At 43.5% G+C, this 16,407-nt stretch overlaps 1 protein-coding gene across 4 annotated transcripts in view; it reads left to right on the top strand.

The window, feature by feature from the left end:
- LOC119171501 (lysosomal alpha-glucosidase) overlaps positions 1-16,187 on the top strand; it is a 106,666-nt gene extending 90,479 nt beyond the window's left edge. For 3 of the 4 annotated variants that reach the window (XM_075890280.1, XM_075890278.1, XM_075890281.1), the window contains 9 exons: positions 87-203; positions 832-971; positions 1,650-1,734; positions 3,405-3,479; positions 5,066-5,184; positions 5,618-5,706; positions 5,920-5,972; positions 14,361-14,525; positions 15,975-16,187. In XM_075890280.1, the coding sequence (XP_075746395.1) occupies positions 87-203; positions 832-971; positions 1,650-1,734; positions 3,405-3,479; positions 5,066-5,184; positions 5,618-5,706; positions 5,920-5,972; positions 14,361-14,525; positions 15,975-16,037 (906 nt within the window). In that variant the 3' untranslated portion in view covers positions 16,038-16,187. The remainder of the gene's footprint in view (positions 1-86; positions 204-831; positions 972-1,649; positions 1,735-3,404; positions 3,480-5,065; positions 5,185-5,617; positions 5,707-5,919; positions 5,973-14,360; positions 14,526-15,974) is intronic. The other variant, XM_075890279.1, reaches the window with a different exon arrangement.
- The last annotated feature ends 220 nt before the right edge of the window (positions 16,188-16,407 follow it).

The raw sequence follows: 16,407 nt of genomic DNA, 5'->3' as shown, positions 1-16,407 counted from the left end.
TTGTAAGTGAAGTACGTTTTAAAGCGTAATGTAGTCTCACACGCCGACATCTTTGCATACTTTATGAACGATTTATATGTACGCAGGTTGGCGGCTACTGCCACTGGTCTAATGAGTCAGAAGATGTCCGTTTAGCGTGGCATGAAGTGTCCGCGCTGCTTCCGCTGTCCATCCGAAGAATGGGGCTCGTGGAGAACCTGGAGGTAAAGAGACGTAAAAAATCATTTTCACTAACCAAAATGCGTAAATGAACAAATATCCACAGTCCTTAAATTTGAAAAGAGCTTAAGAAGACAAGTGTGGTGCTATTAATTTCGTTTAACTGCTCATACATTTTAGGTAATTGCGTATCTTCGTTGGTGAACGTGCAACATATGGAAACAGCTCACCCTTATCGTAAAAAGTAGCTTGAATAGTAGCGTGAAGTTTCGGATTTGACTCCATATCGAACAATATGCTTTTATGTTTAATTTTTCGCATGAATCTGAAGCTTTCGCCGAAAGAAACCGCCAAATACGCCATAGCAATGTCTGCAAATTGAGCTTTTTGACCCTATTGCATGATTATAATTAAGCATTGCGCCAGCGCTGTCTGAGTGAGCCTCATTACGGGTTGCTTCCTACTGAATGCACGAGTTGTATTTCCTAAAAGAGGGAGATGTATTTGCATTTATGCGTTGCGTAGATTTCCCAGTGTGTTTAATTTAGTCATGGCTGAACCAGGCACGCCACAACACATTACCAGTGGTGAGCCTTCAGAACGCATTCGATGCACACACCAACGACATCACTTGCTTTAGAATAAAGTGACGTGCATGTTCATTCCCTCCAGGAAGACGAGGTGGCGACAAGACTCTTAAATGCGTCAGCAGGTGTACTAGCTACCAGGAAGCGCTTGTTGCCGTACATGTACACCGTCTTCTACGAGGCTCACGTGATTGGTGGTGCCGTTCTGCGAGCACTATTTTATGAGTAAGTAGCCATGAGAGAAGAGAGAAAACGTCTTATTATTTAAAACAACGGAGCTGACGGTGCAGGGTAGTGCTTCCATTTTCTTTGCACTAAGCTCAGTGCCACGACGGATGTTGGGCAGTTCGAACAGCTTGCGCGAAATTAACACCCGAATGAGTGTTTAAGATAGATTCTCAATCTTGTACGTCATCTATTCATCTGTCTATCTTGCTGTTACTACTCTTACCCAGCAGTCTGTTATTCTACGCAGCATTCCACGAAAACTACTCCAACTCATCCTAGGCGCGATAGGTGTACAAAAGTGAAGATTGTAACCAAGCCCGTCAATTACATATAAATCCCCACTCTTTGAAACCTACACAGCGGCTCTTGTAACCGTTCACAGCTCGGATATACCAATATTTTAGCTCCGCTTTAGTATGAATTGGACAGTACACTTTGCCATGCTTGCAAGTAAAGTTACCTTTGCATTCACTGCCATTAATGTTTTCTGTCTCTCTATCAGTTTTCAACGTGTCACACATATCGTGACTTTTTTATTTGAAAAATAAAAAAGTCCCTCCCATTCGTTTGGAAATAAATGTCATGTGCGGCTAAACACGCAGCCGGTGCAGTTAGCATTGAGCTGAAGATTATCAGATGCTTTATTGCTTACCGCTGTGTTCTTTACATTGACAGGTATCCCACAGACCCTAACGCGATGACCATCAGCCATCAGTTTTTGTGGGGCTCTGCTTTACTCGTTTCTCCGAAAATACAAGAGGTACGTTCATGTTCGCATGGGTTTTTATGAGCAGAAGGTGCATCATGGCGACTGTTACAAAAAGATAAAGTTGGTGTGCGTTAGAAAATTTGGGTTTCAGGAATGCATTCTGTAATTTTGGGTCAACATTTATCCAAACAAATGCAGCGTTATAAAAGAGAAGTGCATGGAGGAAGAGAAAGCGCAACGTGAATGTGAATACCGCTGCTTTTCCACTCCTTTAGGTGCAACGTTGCCAGACTATGTACAAACTAACTGTAGCTGTAAGATCATAGCTATTGCGACACTATATCTGGCCTTTGACTTCTTTATTTACCCTCTGAATACAATCAGGTGAAATACATAACATTATAAACGCGCATACGAAGAAGGTGTGCAGTATTTCGAAGTAGATTTGGTGTTGTCCTTTCACGTTTAATGTCATGTGCAGTTAAGGAAAATATACGCAAGATTGCGTTAATGTGACACTTGTGATATGAAACACTGTAGTGACCACGTTGGACTCATCGTCACACGTATCACATTGAAATCCAGAGCAACTGGTTGTGCTTGAAATTTGATGTGAATTAATTCGCATCAAATGCGTGTTATCTTCGGTTGTACTGCGCCAGAGCATAATATAGTGGGAGTCATTTTTTCAATACGCAGAGAAACGTAATCACCAAGATCGCTCTAAGTTTCTTACGTCACAATACGGTGCTCTGTCTTCGAATATTTCAAGCACGTCATCGCTGAGAACAGAGTAAATATCTTTTAAAATGCCATTCGCTAGGAAATAAAGCAACTTCTGGCAGTGGCCAGTAGTTATTTTATAGACATGAGGAGATCGTGCATCCAGAAATGCCATATCTCTCCTCCACGGCGTGATAGCATGCAGCCTATATTAAGTGCGACAATTAAAACTAACGTTAAATATAAAAAAAATGTGGGCTCAGTTACAACCCTGCGAGGCAAATTTTGAATCGCGTGTAAGTTAAGAAAACAGTGTATCTCCCTTAGATTTCTTGCGTTCGTTTTCTTCATCTACTATTTGTTTTAAAAATATATAATAGGCACCAACTAACCCAACCTGTCCATTCGTCCTAACGAAATACGTGTCAATTTGGCGTGCTTTACCTAATGTTCGTTGCTTGTTTCATCCTCCATCAAATATAGAGGGTATGCCTATAGTCCTAGAATCTTAGCTACGCCAACTATACTCGTGAACTCTATGAGAGTATGGTCAGTGGCTGTCTAGGATATCTATGGAAGCAGCTTGACAGATTCGTTTCAATTCCACAGCCTTCATATCAAACATCTTTGGTGCTTACCGGTGATCAAGCAGAATTAGGCTTCTAGAAAGCAGTGATTTGCTTATAACACCGAAGCTGGCCCATCTTGCCTTGCTAGCTCCCACTGAAAAAGAAAACCTGGCTTTTAGTTTTGAAATTTTTCTCATCTTCTTGTCTGTCCATTTTTCCGAACTGTTTCTTCCTTCTTTAGTCCCTCTTCATTTTCACATATTTATTCTGTCCACTCGAAAGGGTGGGCCGCCATTGTGGCCTCCTCAGTGACATCTGTCAGCCTGATTTCTTTCCGTTTTCTTTGTGTCAATTTATGCTCGCGCGTGCATACTTAACATTCTTTTCATTCTAACTGTTCTGGTTTCAATATTTGTTTTTTCAAATAAGGACAGTACCCATCTGCAGGACGCACCCGGAATGGAGGGCTACTTCCCAGCAGGCCAGTGGTGCGACTTCTATGCGGTAAATGCACTCTAGTATAGTGTAATTGCGCAGCAGTTATATAAACGTTGTTAGTCGAGAAACAGCCCCTTCAGACTATCATACTAACAAATAAGATGCGGGAAAAAACGAAGTAACAACAACTAAACACTACACGTATAAAGAAGCTATCGTTGCCGTTCTTCACTTAGTATTTGCTCTGCAGTTTGCATTTCCGCTAGAGAGAAACAATTTCAATCTGAACTGCAACAAGCTTATGAATTCTTCCGGTGCCTCAAACAAAAATTAGAACAGTACCCTGTGTCAGGAAAGAAGGCTAGTAAGCGCAACATAACGTTCCCAGCTCAAGTTCTTGTCGAGAATGGACTGATTTTAATATAAGCCGGATTTATACTATTTCAACTAAAATAAGATGATTCTTTGAAAATCTGGTTTATCTTACATGATAAACCAGATTTGCATGATAAACATGATAATGCATGATAAAAAGCGGCTGCCACAGTTTTGCAAAAAAGAAGTGAATGAGTGCAGCATTTCTTACTTTACACAAAAACGACCTTCAGGAGTCCATTTCATTTTCAAGAAGACATGCTGCATTTAAAGTTCAGAGATTTGCTAACGAAGACGTAAAATCGTTGTCGAACACACTAAATTTGAGGCACACACAACTGCACTGACTGCATTTGGCTCGTCGACTTCCACCTTCATCCGCTTTCACCAAATATTTTGCTATCAGAATTGGCATGAAAGACCGTGCTGCACGCAATCACTGCAGCAGCGATAAAACGATTTACCATATTCGTTGTTTCCAGCCTTGCTACAGCGCGCAAATGCTGCCGCCAGCAGCGGTGGTGGCCCGCGTTGACGGCAGGCCCCTGTCGGAACTGTCAGTGCTAGAATGCCGACTCGAGCTATCTTCGCACCGGAAGTCAATCACGGCCTTACTGAACTTTCTGCGTGACTGTGGTCTAATTAATAGATCATAGTTTTCTCGCTCTGAATCTTCATTTCATTTTTTATCGCGTGGTTGCTTTTCCTTGCGCTATACTTTCTATCTTTCCTGTCCCTCTACCCTTGGAGTATGGTAGAAAACAAGATGCTACCTCTCTGGTTGACTTTCATGCCTTTCTCTCATTTTGTTATCTCTTTCTATCTCTGTTGCTCTACGGTTCAGGGAACTATTTTCAGTTACTAAAATTAATAATCTTGGTTTTGTGAAAGCGCGTGTTGCAAAGTATCTTCAATCGACTTGATGAAAACTGCACCTCCTTTTTTCCAGCCTTCCGGTCAGTCTAGTAATATGTTCGCTCTTTTTTGCTTTTGAAAGCACTAACTGGCCAAGAACAAAAGAAAGTAACAAAGTGCGTTACTTTCCAACTTTTGAAAGTTTTTTTTTTTTTTGCATCGGATTTTATTTGCGAACACACATACACGGGCCTTAAGCAAATGAATATCCTTTATTGGTACTCTACAAGAAGCAGCGCTAGACTTTCGAACGAAACGTGTCTATGTGCACGATTTTATTCCCAGCCCTATGGACATAAAAACCTCATAGGTACCGAGCCGGCTTTCTAAGCCAGTCCGCTGAATGTTCTTTTTAATTACAGGGCGAATCAATCAATCTAAAGCGTGGAGGAGACATAACACTCAACTCCGAGAACGTCGCCTTGCACGTCAGGGGTGGTTTCATAATTCCTTTGCTTCGCCCGGTTGACAACCGCAACAGGTGAGTGTTGAAAGGCCTATTTGTTTTGTATAGAAAACAGGCCCTTAATCTCGCGTTATCACTGCACCACACCAATTTACGGGCTCTTCTTTGCAAAACTGTGTGTTCAAAGGGCACTTTTTTTTTAAAGTACACGCTTAAACATGTATGCGGAAGTAATGACATGTCTGAAAAATTACAGCCCTGTTGCTTTTTCCTGCGTTCAGAGAATGCATGAGCAGGCAGTGCGATCGAACAACGTGTCGACCACTACAAATTGTATGATACTGATGTAGCGAGTTCCATTCCACCAGCGACATCTCAAGGGGGAGAGGGGGTCTCAGGCTGTTTTAGTCAAATATTTCAAAAAATAACATGTGTATTGAATTTCGGCGCTGCTATATGCCAAGCCTCCCTTCTCGCGCACACTAATACTAAGAAATCTCTATTGCAGTTCTGTGAAGGAACTGGAACTGTTCATCTCTCCTGACGAGAACGGAGATGCATCGGGTTTCCTCTTCTGGGACGACGGCATCACATACCGTACGCAACATCTTTTGAGCTGTGCCATGTTTTTGAAATTTATTTTAGAACAACTCACGCATGTGACCCACTTTTATTCTTGCCATACAGCTTCAGTAGTGCGTACTGAGATACGCGCAAGCATGAATAAATGAACAATTGTATGGTGTGTCACCATTTCTGCCCATGCAATTTATCCTGTTATCTTTTTTTGTTGTTGTTGTTGTCCTTTAGATGCAGACATGACCAAGGCACCCGCCACGCTCCTCAACTTCACTTTGTTCAAGGTAATAAGTTCTCTGGAATGAAATGTAACTACAGGTGTTTGTACTTGTTTAAACGGAGCTTGCTTAGTTCATTGAATCAGTGCTAACATATAAGTTTATTTTTTAGCAGGAAAGAGGGTAGAAAAAATGTTACTCAAGGAAGGACAGCGCTACCTACTGGTTGTCTACTGAAAGGCAATGTTTGCTTGATGCTGAAATAAAAAGATCCTAGCCAAGTACTTGATAGTCTAAAAATATTTACTGGTATTGGTATGTGGTTGGAAAGATGTCCATGCAAGTTAACCAGACAGCCGGAATAAATGGCGAAACGCCATTTATTCCGTGCATTATCAAGCCAACAAAAGGGAATGAATGACTATGAATACTTATGGTCCCTCCATATCACTCTACTGACCTTGCTTAGTTCTAGAATGGCTTTGCAATATGTCATTGGAAACAGAGCAGTCACAATAGTTTTGTGTGTCTGAAAACTTCAATGAATAGATTGGGATCGCTCAACGTGTAGTCACGTTGCATTAAATATTTCGCTGAGAAAGCGAAACCCCCTTTCATTGTACGATCTATGTGGGACGCGTGTTTAAGTGAAAGCTAGTGTAAATGTGTGAGTGTTTCTAGAGATTTTCAAGTGGCACCAGATTATTTATATATATATATGGTCGCATTCAAACATTTAGCATTGTCAAAGTTGTTACTGCAATTCAAACTATTAAAGTTTGTGGTTTACGTAATTTAAAGCACCAAGGCGATGCAGGCTATGAGAGGTACCGTAGTGGAAGGCTCCGGATGGTTTCGACTGGCTGGAACAATTCAATTTGTGGTGAAACTGTGCAGTATGCATGGCCGCCAAGCATTCTGCCGCTTTAAGAATGCGATCACCACGGCAGGAGTGCTAGTGTAAGTGGTTTCCGTAAATTTTATCCACTGTAACTGTGTCGACATTAGCGTAGCATTTTGGCGGAGAATCGGCACATCGAGTCTGTCAGGTTTCTGATGTCACGTGTGAATGAAACAGAGGGGCATGCATACATACCGTTGCAAAAAAAAATTATTCGACATCGACACTCCTATGAAATAGTCGGCTTCGGTAGTTTAGTGGTCACGATGCTACACTGCTGACGCGAAGCACGTCCTTTCATTCCGGTTGTGGCAGTCGCATTTCAATGGAGTCGAAATGCTAAGGACCCGTACACTGTGCGATGTCAGAGCTTGTGAAAGGGCAGACTTTTGGTTCGAAATTTCTGAGCGCTCCACTTCGGCACGGTTCATAATATTATTGTGGTATTGGCTCGCAAAGACCCTGGAAATATTATTTTTATTTATATAAGTTACCACGTTTACATCATGGTAGTCTTCCAAAAAATTCTGCAACAACACTTTGTTAACTGTGCTGCGAAAAAAAAGTACTCGTGCGATTTGCAGTATCATGTAAAACGATGCGTCAACATTGCCTCGCTCCTGAACGATTACAAAGATCTCCGCCGTATACTCTTGTGATTACCCAAGACACGCTGCAGGGAGGCGACAATCAGAAAAAAACAACTGCCATGCATCAGGACTGTAGTTACCTGTCTTATATTTTGAACTGCCCCTGCAATACGCTGTTGAAACAGTGCAGTCATCAACATTCTGCGCGCTTGAACATTTCATTAAACTAATGTATATTAATAAACATGAATTCGACCTGCATTAAACAATATTGTGGAGAAAGCAAAATATGCTTTTTATGTTTTTATTCATGTTCACTTGCTGTCTTTAGTTTTTAGATAACCTTAGAGTGTACGGCACGAATAATTAACATGCGCATATTTTTCGGTACTCTGTGTGAATCAGAGGTGGCGCCGAGGAGTGCACACGCATTCACATCGGCTCCATCAACCATCGTGCCTAGCAGCGGTTAAAATCATGTGACTACCAGTGAAACTACGATAATTGTGCAGGAAGACGTCAGGTACACACTGACACCACCTTTTTGGACAAGCGATCCCGGTTTCCTCTGAGAAGTGAAGACCTTCGGCAGAGCGTGCCAACCCGTCACGCTAAGCCTCGCGGCAAAGCGGAACGCGGAGTCCTGGCAGCCAGCTGTCGGCCCACGCGACGCGCTGCACCTACCCGAACCCCAACGGACAACGACCCGGAACTGGCCCAGGTACTTATGGACACGGATGACCAAGACATCGAAACCCAAGTGATCTCTGCGGTGGACGCGAACGAATATTTCCCTTCACCTGACGAGGTGCTACAAGGGGAATTTACTAGCGACGCCGAGAACGATGAAAAAGGCTCTGCGGAGGAACGCGACGACGAAGCCAAGAATGGCCAGTGGCAGGTAGCAATGTCATTGCGACACCGAAAACGCATCAGGAAACAAGAACGTGCAGCCAGTGATGACAGCGTTGCTCGAGGCGTAACTGAGAGCAACAACTCCGGCGCTAGAACGCTTGCAGAAGAGTGACGCGGAAGAGCATCTGAAAGGGGCCGACGACGAACACGCGCGGCGCCGCTGCCCGAAAACGATATGAAGGTTACCATGCGGCCCCGACCAGGGTTAGTTGTGAAGGAACTAAAAAGCGTACCAGGTTACGTGAGCGATAGAACATGTGAGCGGTGACCCGAAGGCCTGTAAAAGCCACAAATTTCTGCTTCGCTTTGCAACGGATCAAACATATTTATTGCAGGCACTCCCTACGAGGATGTAGCGGAAAAGATCTTGAAGATAAAGACACTGGAGCTCAATGGCACCAGCTATCCCGTAAACACCTACATATCCACTCCTGCTGGATACTTGAAAGGAGTCGTACACGGATTAGAACGCGAAACGCCAGAACCTGAACTCCTGGGCCGTCTCCGAGTGTGCACTCAAGGAGTGACAATTGTTCAAGCCCGCATGCTCGAACAGTCCCAAACTGCAGTGATCACGTTCGATGGACCAATACTGCCGCGCTTCGTGTATTATTACGGTGGTGAAATGCCGTGCGTGCCTTATCAACCCACACGGCAGTGCTGTAAACTCTGCAAGAGCCAGGGACACAGGACGGATGTTTGTCCCACACCAATGACAAAGGCGTGCAGCAACTGCCACCTAAGAGACCCACCTGAGGGCCACACTTGTAATCCGGAATGTGCCTTGTGCAGCGGACGCCATCCCACGGCGGCATCGGAGTGCACCAAAAAACTCAAACGCGTCCTTCAAAAGAGCCGGTCGCTGCTGTCGCACCAACACAGCACACCACAAACCACTGGCATCCTCAAGAGGCGCTGGTTCAGCACGGACCGCGAGGACACGGCACCGCCAGGCGGTGCCCGTTCCAGTTCCCGATTCGGGTCTCGATCTACATCCCGATCCAGGTCCTGCTCTCCAGACTGCTCCAACTCCAGGAATGGTGACCACAAGCCGGCCCAAGCAAAGCAACAACAGCACAAGGGCCAGAAGGCGCAGAAAAAGAAAGCGAAGAACCAGGTGAGCTGGGCAGCAAAATCCTCCCTACACCCACACCAAACACCACAACTCACACGCTTAGAATGCAAATTAGAGATAATGCGGGTGAGAATGGGTGACCTAGAACGTGAAAACAGGGAACTAAAAAAGCAACAAACGCAGCACCCGCGACAAAACTCTATACCCGCCCGGAGTGGCCAGAAATTGCAGATGCAACCGAATGCAGGAGGCGACTCAATAATTACGTCGTCAATGCTGAAAGAAACATTAAAGAAAGTTATACCGACAGTTATAGAGGAAGTAATGATAAAGGTAGATAGAAAGCTCGAGATTCTGAACAAGAAAATTCAGGCACAACACATCAAATTCCCGAAAGCCTTGCGAAAGAATTCCACAGGATTCAACATAAGAGAAAAAGCTGAGAAAATTTACAACAGGCCCGGATTGTCGGTCATGAATCAGGAGACGCATAATGGCTAAATATCTAACGCAGTGGTCAGAAAAGTGCGAAATATGGCAGTGGAACTGCCGTGGTTTCCGGTGGAAAAGAGGGCAACTGTTGCAGCTGGTGGCGTCGCAACAAAAGCCACCTGCTGGCATAGCAGTCCAGGAAGCCGGAACACAATCAAAATTACGAGGCTACGAAACTTATAGTACCGGGGACGCAGAGTTGAAAGTTGCTACATTAGTCGATAAATCAATTACAGCAATATGTCATCAGCCCATAGAAGAGGCGGATATCCCGCATATCATAATAGAAATAACCTACAAAGGGAGTCATGGCAAGAGCGCCTTCATACCTATTATCTATAGTCCCCCAAGACAAAAGAGAGCACCGTTCAACAAGCTCTTTCAAGAGATGGCATAACTGGCGAAAAGGAATCCATTAATCATAGTTGGGGACTTTAATGCCAGGCATGCAAGCTGGGGATATAAGATGCAAGACACCAAAGGCAAGAATATCGCAAGACGAATAGAGAAACTGGAAATGACGCTGTTAACGGACCCTGCGATACCAACGAGAATAGGCAACAGCGTATCTATGGACACAAGTCCAGACTTGACGATGGTACAAAACTGCCACAGCGTGGACTGGTACAACACCCTTGAAAACCTGGGCAGTGATCATTACGTACTAAGCACCACAATCCACACTGGCCGAATCCGCAAACACATCGGCACAGCTAAAATTACAGACTGGCATGCATATAGAAAATCGCTAAAAGCTCACGAGACTGCCATAGACGACTTGGACGAGTGGTGCAATGTAATTCAAAATGAAAAGCAAATACACAACAAAACTGTCGCCAGAACAGATGGCACCACTGAAGTAGACGCTCACCTTCTCCACCTGTGGGAAGCAAGAAGAAACCTCACTAAAAGATGGAAAAGGCAAAAGCGAAATAAGAAACTCAAAGGGAAAATTAAAGAAATAACGCAACAAGCCGAACAATGTGCTAATCAACTTGTGACAGCCAACTGGGAACAATTCTGCGTTTCACTAAAACCTTAGGAACAGAAAAGTAATGGGATATCCTCAGAGCCATGATTGACCCTCTGAAAACTAAACGCGAAGGACAAAAATCTCCAGAAAGATTATTGCACACGTATCCAGGCACACAAGATGACCTCCTTGAAGACATCTATATTAAGTGTTTTGGCGCACGAGACATCACAGCCCCTTACCAGGCTAAATACACTGGGCTCCCAAACTCGGATCTGGATGCACTTTTCACGCATGTCGAGGTCAGAGCGGTAATCGTCAGCGTGAAACGCAACACAGCGCCTGGGGCGGATCAAATAACCAATGCCATGATTCACAACATGAATCACGAAGCCATAATAGCGCTTCTAAACTTCATTAACAAACACTGGGTAAATGGCACTATACCTCAGCAATGGAAGCATGCTGTAATAATTATGATACCTGAACCAGGAAAGAAATTGGCAATAGAAAACGTCAGGCCAATCTCTCTTACCTCGTGCTTAGGCAAAGTGTTTGAGAGATTTATACCTCAGCAATGGAAGCATGCTGTAATAATTATGATACCCAAACCAGGAAAGAAATGGGCAATAGAAAACCTCAGGCCAATCTCTCTTACCTCGTGCTTAGGCAAAGTGTTTGAGAGATTAATAAATACCAGACGTCAACGGCACCTTGAACAAAATGCATTGTTGCCAAACACCATGTTTGGTTTCCGCTCGAACCTTTCGACACAGGACATCCTCCTGCTTTTAAAGGAGGAAGTACTAACAAATGTTCCAAAAGCAGGAGAAAACATTGGCCATAGACATAAAAGGCGCTTTCGACAACGTAAGCCATAAGGCCATATTATATGGGCTAGCAGCGACAAACTGCGGTCAAAGGACGTACAACTATGTAGAGAAGTTCCTTACTAAAAGAACCGCTGTTATGAGATTAGGAGAAGACGAATCCAATGTCTCACACCCACCGAGCAAAGGCACACCAAAAGGTGCTGTGATCTCGCCTACGCTTTTTAACATAGCCATGATTGGTCTAGCCAAAAAACTCAAAGATATTCCCGACATCCGACCCTCCTTCTATGCGGATGACATCATTATATGGATAACCAAGGGTAGCTTGGCAGAAAAAGAAGAGCGGCTTCAACTGGCAGCTAAAACCATCGTAGAGTACACTAAAGAAAGGGGACTTCAGCGTTCAGCAGATAAATCGGAACTCATTCGGTTCTCCAAGAGTTAAAAACAAAGGACAGACCCAAGCCTCCACCTTGAGGTCATGATATACGGCAATATTATTCCAGAGAAAACGACCGTTCGAATCCTAGAGATGTGGTTACAGTCCAATCAGCGATGTCCCCACACACTGATTATGCTTATACGAACAGCCCAACAAATTGTTCGTATGATAGTTCGAATAACGAACAATCGTGCTGGACTTAAAGAACAAGACGTGCTTCGTTTGGTAAAGAGCTTAGTCATCAGCAGACTAACGTACTCGCTACCCTACCACAACATGAATAGAAAGGAGAAAGAAAAAGCAGACAAAATAATAAGGATGCCGTATAAAGCGGTTCTGCGACTACCACAAAGCACTTCAACTGCGAAGCTATTAGCGCTCGGACTTCACAATACATTTGATTAGTTGGCTGAAGCGCAAGTAACCACCAAGATTAACCGCCTGCTACAGACGCCAACCGGGAAGAAAACTTCAGAGGATCGGCCTCGGTGATCAAGTGCAGGTACATGGAAGAGCTAAGGAATTGTCGTGTTCAGTCGGAGCCTGGTACAAGTTATGCCCCCTACCGAAAAACATGGACCCAGTTTTACATGCTGGAAGACGTAAAGCAAGAGCTGCTTAGATAGATAAAAAGACAAAATATTTGAATAAGGCGAGACTTACTGACGCTGCACCATATCAGGTGCACATGGTGGCCGTGGTGGCCACCAAGAACAGTGTGGCCGTGGTCACAGACCGAAAAGGAAACGTCACAAGTTCTGCCTCTATAGCCCAAGCCTCTATCATAAAAGCGGAGGAGGTAGCGATCGCGCTGGCAATCAAGGAGGGCAGGGAGCGAAAATCCCCAGTAACAATAATCACAGATTCAAAGGCTGCGTGTAGGAATTACGAAAAAGGTAGAATATGTATGAATGCCTTCCAAATTCTAACCAAAGCTCATAAAGACTTTTCAATTGAATACACCGAAACCATTATCTGGGCACCAGGGCATGAGGGCGTCATAGGGAACCAGTTTGCGGATGAGGCGGCTCGAGGCTTCACAAATCACCAAGCTTCCTTGCACACTGCAATAGAGGATCCAACGCCCCTAGACCCTAACTTTGGTACAATTCTTCAGTATTACAGGGACAATAGAAAACTGTATCCAGCACCGCATAAGAAACTCACAGCAATGGAATCGGTGGCATTACGCAGAATCCAAACAAACACATACACGAACTTACACAGGCTGCATGTATTCTACCCCACAGCATACAGAGATATATGTCCGTGGTGTGGGGCCACACCAACTCTGTTTCACATCACGTGGGAGTGTACGCATCACAACGAAGAATACCACGACAGGAACAACACACAGGAACAATGGGAGGCACTGCTGTCCAGCTCGGCCATTGTTGATCAGCGCTGGCTGGTCCAACGGGTAGAGATGATGGCTAGGGCCAGCGGAGCCCTGGAATAGAGGCTCGACCATTTGGAATGCTTCACGTTATGCGCAAATAACGTTTTCTCTTTCTCTCTCTCTCTCTCTCTCTCTCTCTCTCTCTCTCTGTGAATCAGCCTTGTTTGTCCACCTTTTAGTATTTGGCTACGTCGAGTGCGTGTTTTCAGATGACATTACATGTGCGTATGTGTTTGCAGCTCTTGGTAATGAATGACACAATGTGTGCTCACCATTTTCCCACAATTTTCTATTGTGTTTATTATTATACGCTCTCGAAGATTGCGCTTGCTGCCTATTATATCACAAGGATAACCTCTTTCATGTTAATAAGAACGATGCGTAGCTGCTTGGAGGAAGCGGCAGGACTTTATGCAGCCTGAGTGAATCAGTAAAGGGAATTAGACAACCGCGATAGAAGACTTCGCGTCGTCAGTCACAGCACCAAGTACTATTTTTGATTTAGGCAAATCACTTTGATTACATTGTTTAGGCTAAATCCTTAAACGGTTTATAAAATGGATCATACAACGAAAAACTGCCTTGTGGTACGAAAGGTTGTATGATGGGTAGTAGATGAATAAATAATGAATGATGCAGTGTTCATTTCTGCAGTGCAAGTGAGAATATTATCGATAAACTCTAATAATAGTTTTCTGTCGCTGTAGCAGGCATGCATTATGGTTCTGCAGCTTTCCCAGTACTGTCAGCACAGGTTGTCAAAGGGTGAAATACAGCGAATATAAAACAGCAGATGCTCGTTTATTTACAATTAATCCAGTTGCTTCTTTTCAGGAGCAAAATGCTTCTACGTTGGCCATATCAGCCGTCGAAAAAAGCTCCCACAACAGAGACGTGCTGATGATACAATCAGTGACCTTCTGTAATGTGGCCTCTCCAGTATCAGTTTTGTTGGATGGGAAGACAGTCGAGACCTCAACGTATGACTCGAACCTCAAGGTAGGCAAAGCTCACATGGCAGTGTGAATTGTTGGCACATGCTTTCTATTAAAAAACAAACTCCCAGAACATTTACGGACGTACGCCATGCTGAATATGGACAGTATAGAAAGTTTTCAAATAGCCTACACAAGGCTTTGTCTACGCAATCCTGGTCGGCTGCTGCCACTGTGCATGAGTCATAACGCTGACCGCCGTTAGCGTTTGCGGTCTGTCCACAAAAATCTGAAATAGCGTAGGGCCCGCAAGTCCCCTAAAGCTACTTTGTTCGGGCGTTGGCTGAGAATGATGCTGGCATAAGAATAAAAATTGGTAGATTCCACGTACAGTGGGAATCGATGATATTAGAAGCACGGATGAGGAAGGTTGGATTGTCACATTAAAATCAACACAACGTTACGAGGCGGACGTATATTAGGCCGTACATTACTTCCATGTCATAATTATCATGTCTGCGCTTGGCATTTCTGTTCGTCGTTCATTGACATCACGTAATACCAAACTTGCTATGACTGAAATAAGAGGACTGTATGATGAGCATAACTGACTAGTCTTATCTATAAAATAATGACATGTATGTCACGAGTGTCATAATTTATATTTTATGGTCTTGCTGCTCTTGCAGTGGTTTCTTTCGCATAACATATGGCAAAATTGGTATAATAAGACATGACTGCATCGCGAAAATGTGACAGACCATAACGTTGAAATCATGACACGCATTTCATGTAAGTCATGGCTACACTTCACACTCATGGTGCGCTCGCGATGCTTTCGCTTGTTTTATATATACCAAATTTAGCATTGCGGGACTTGAATGGATGACGTGCGAACATAATAATCATGAGATGCGTGTCATATAAGAACATGACTCCATGCCACGCTCATGGAGCGCTCGCGGTTGTTTCGCTGGCTTCACATATACCAAATTTGGCCTTATGTGACGTGAATGGATGGCGAAGGTAAATTACTCAGTCTACCATAATAATTATGACATAAAAATTTTGTGCGGCATGATTTATGCCCACCTCGTAACGTTGGGATGATTTTAAAGTGACATATAAACCTTGCTCATTCGTGATCTGCATATCATCGAGTCCCACTGTACGTGGGATCTACCAGTTTTTTTTTTTCGACAGCACCTTGATCATATATATAGAGATGTCATAGTTGTCTCTGATTTGAAAATTTTTTTTCTATCTAATAGGTTTACTGCATTAAAACTCGCTAATCCTGCTAATCGAAGAGGTAATTAGGATACGAATTTATTGCCACCACTGATTTGTTTAGTTCGTGCCCTAATGGTGTGATGATATATTAAAGTAGCATTATGGTTTATAAACAATGGAGGTAGTATTATGTCTAAGGTAGTTTTTACAACAATTGACAGTATTTAAGTCTTTCAAACATTGCGGGGAAAGTAATTACGTTTCAATCTTTTTTTTTCAGGTTCTCTGGATAGAATCTTTATTCTTGGATGCCACAAATCATACACTTGTTATGAATTCTTAGACAACCGCACCAGAACGCATAAACGCAAATGTTAATACAGCAGGCATTCGGCTGCGTGTTCAAAATATTCATGTTTCTGCTTTGTAAAGGCACTGTCATTGTATCATCTTACGCTCACAAATTTTCAGCTGAATAAAAATATTGATCAAGTTCGGTGATCTCACTCTGGTGATTGAGACAAAATGAGGAGTTCCAAATATTGAGTTCAATATAAAAATAGCTTAAGTGGATAGAATAAACAATCAATTAGCGTCGAGTTATGTTTGCACATTACAGCAGAAAAAGAAAAGATGATTCCTGGAATATGTTCTTCAAAAATGCACAAGTGTAATTACCGCGCCCTCTTACATTGTTATTTCATACTTTATTT

This window comes from Rhipicephalus microplus, chromosome 3, assembly GCF_043290135.1.
Source record: "Rhipicephalus microplus isolate Deutch F79 chromosome 3, USDA_Rmic, whole genome shotgun sequence".
NCBI lineage: Eukaryota > Metazoa > Arthropoda > Arachnida > Ixodida > Ixodidae > Rhipicephalus > Rhipicephalus microplus.
Note: the sequence above shows the minus strand (reverse complement) of the source record. Positions and strands in the feature narration are given on the sequence as shown.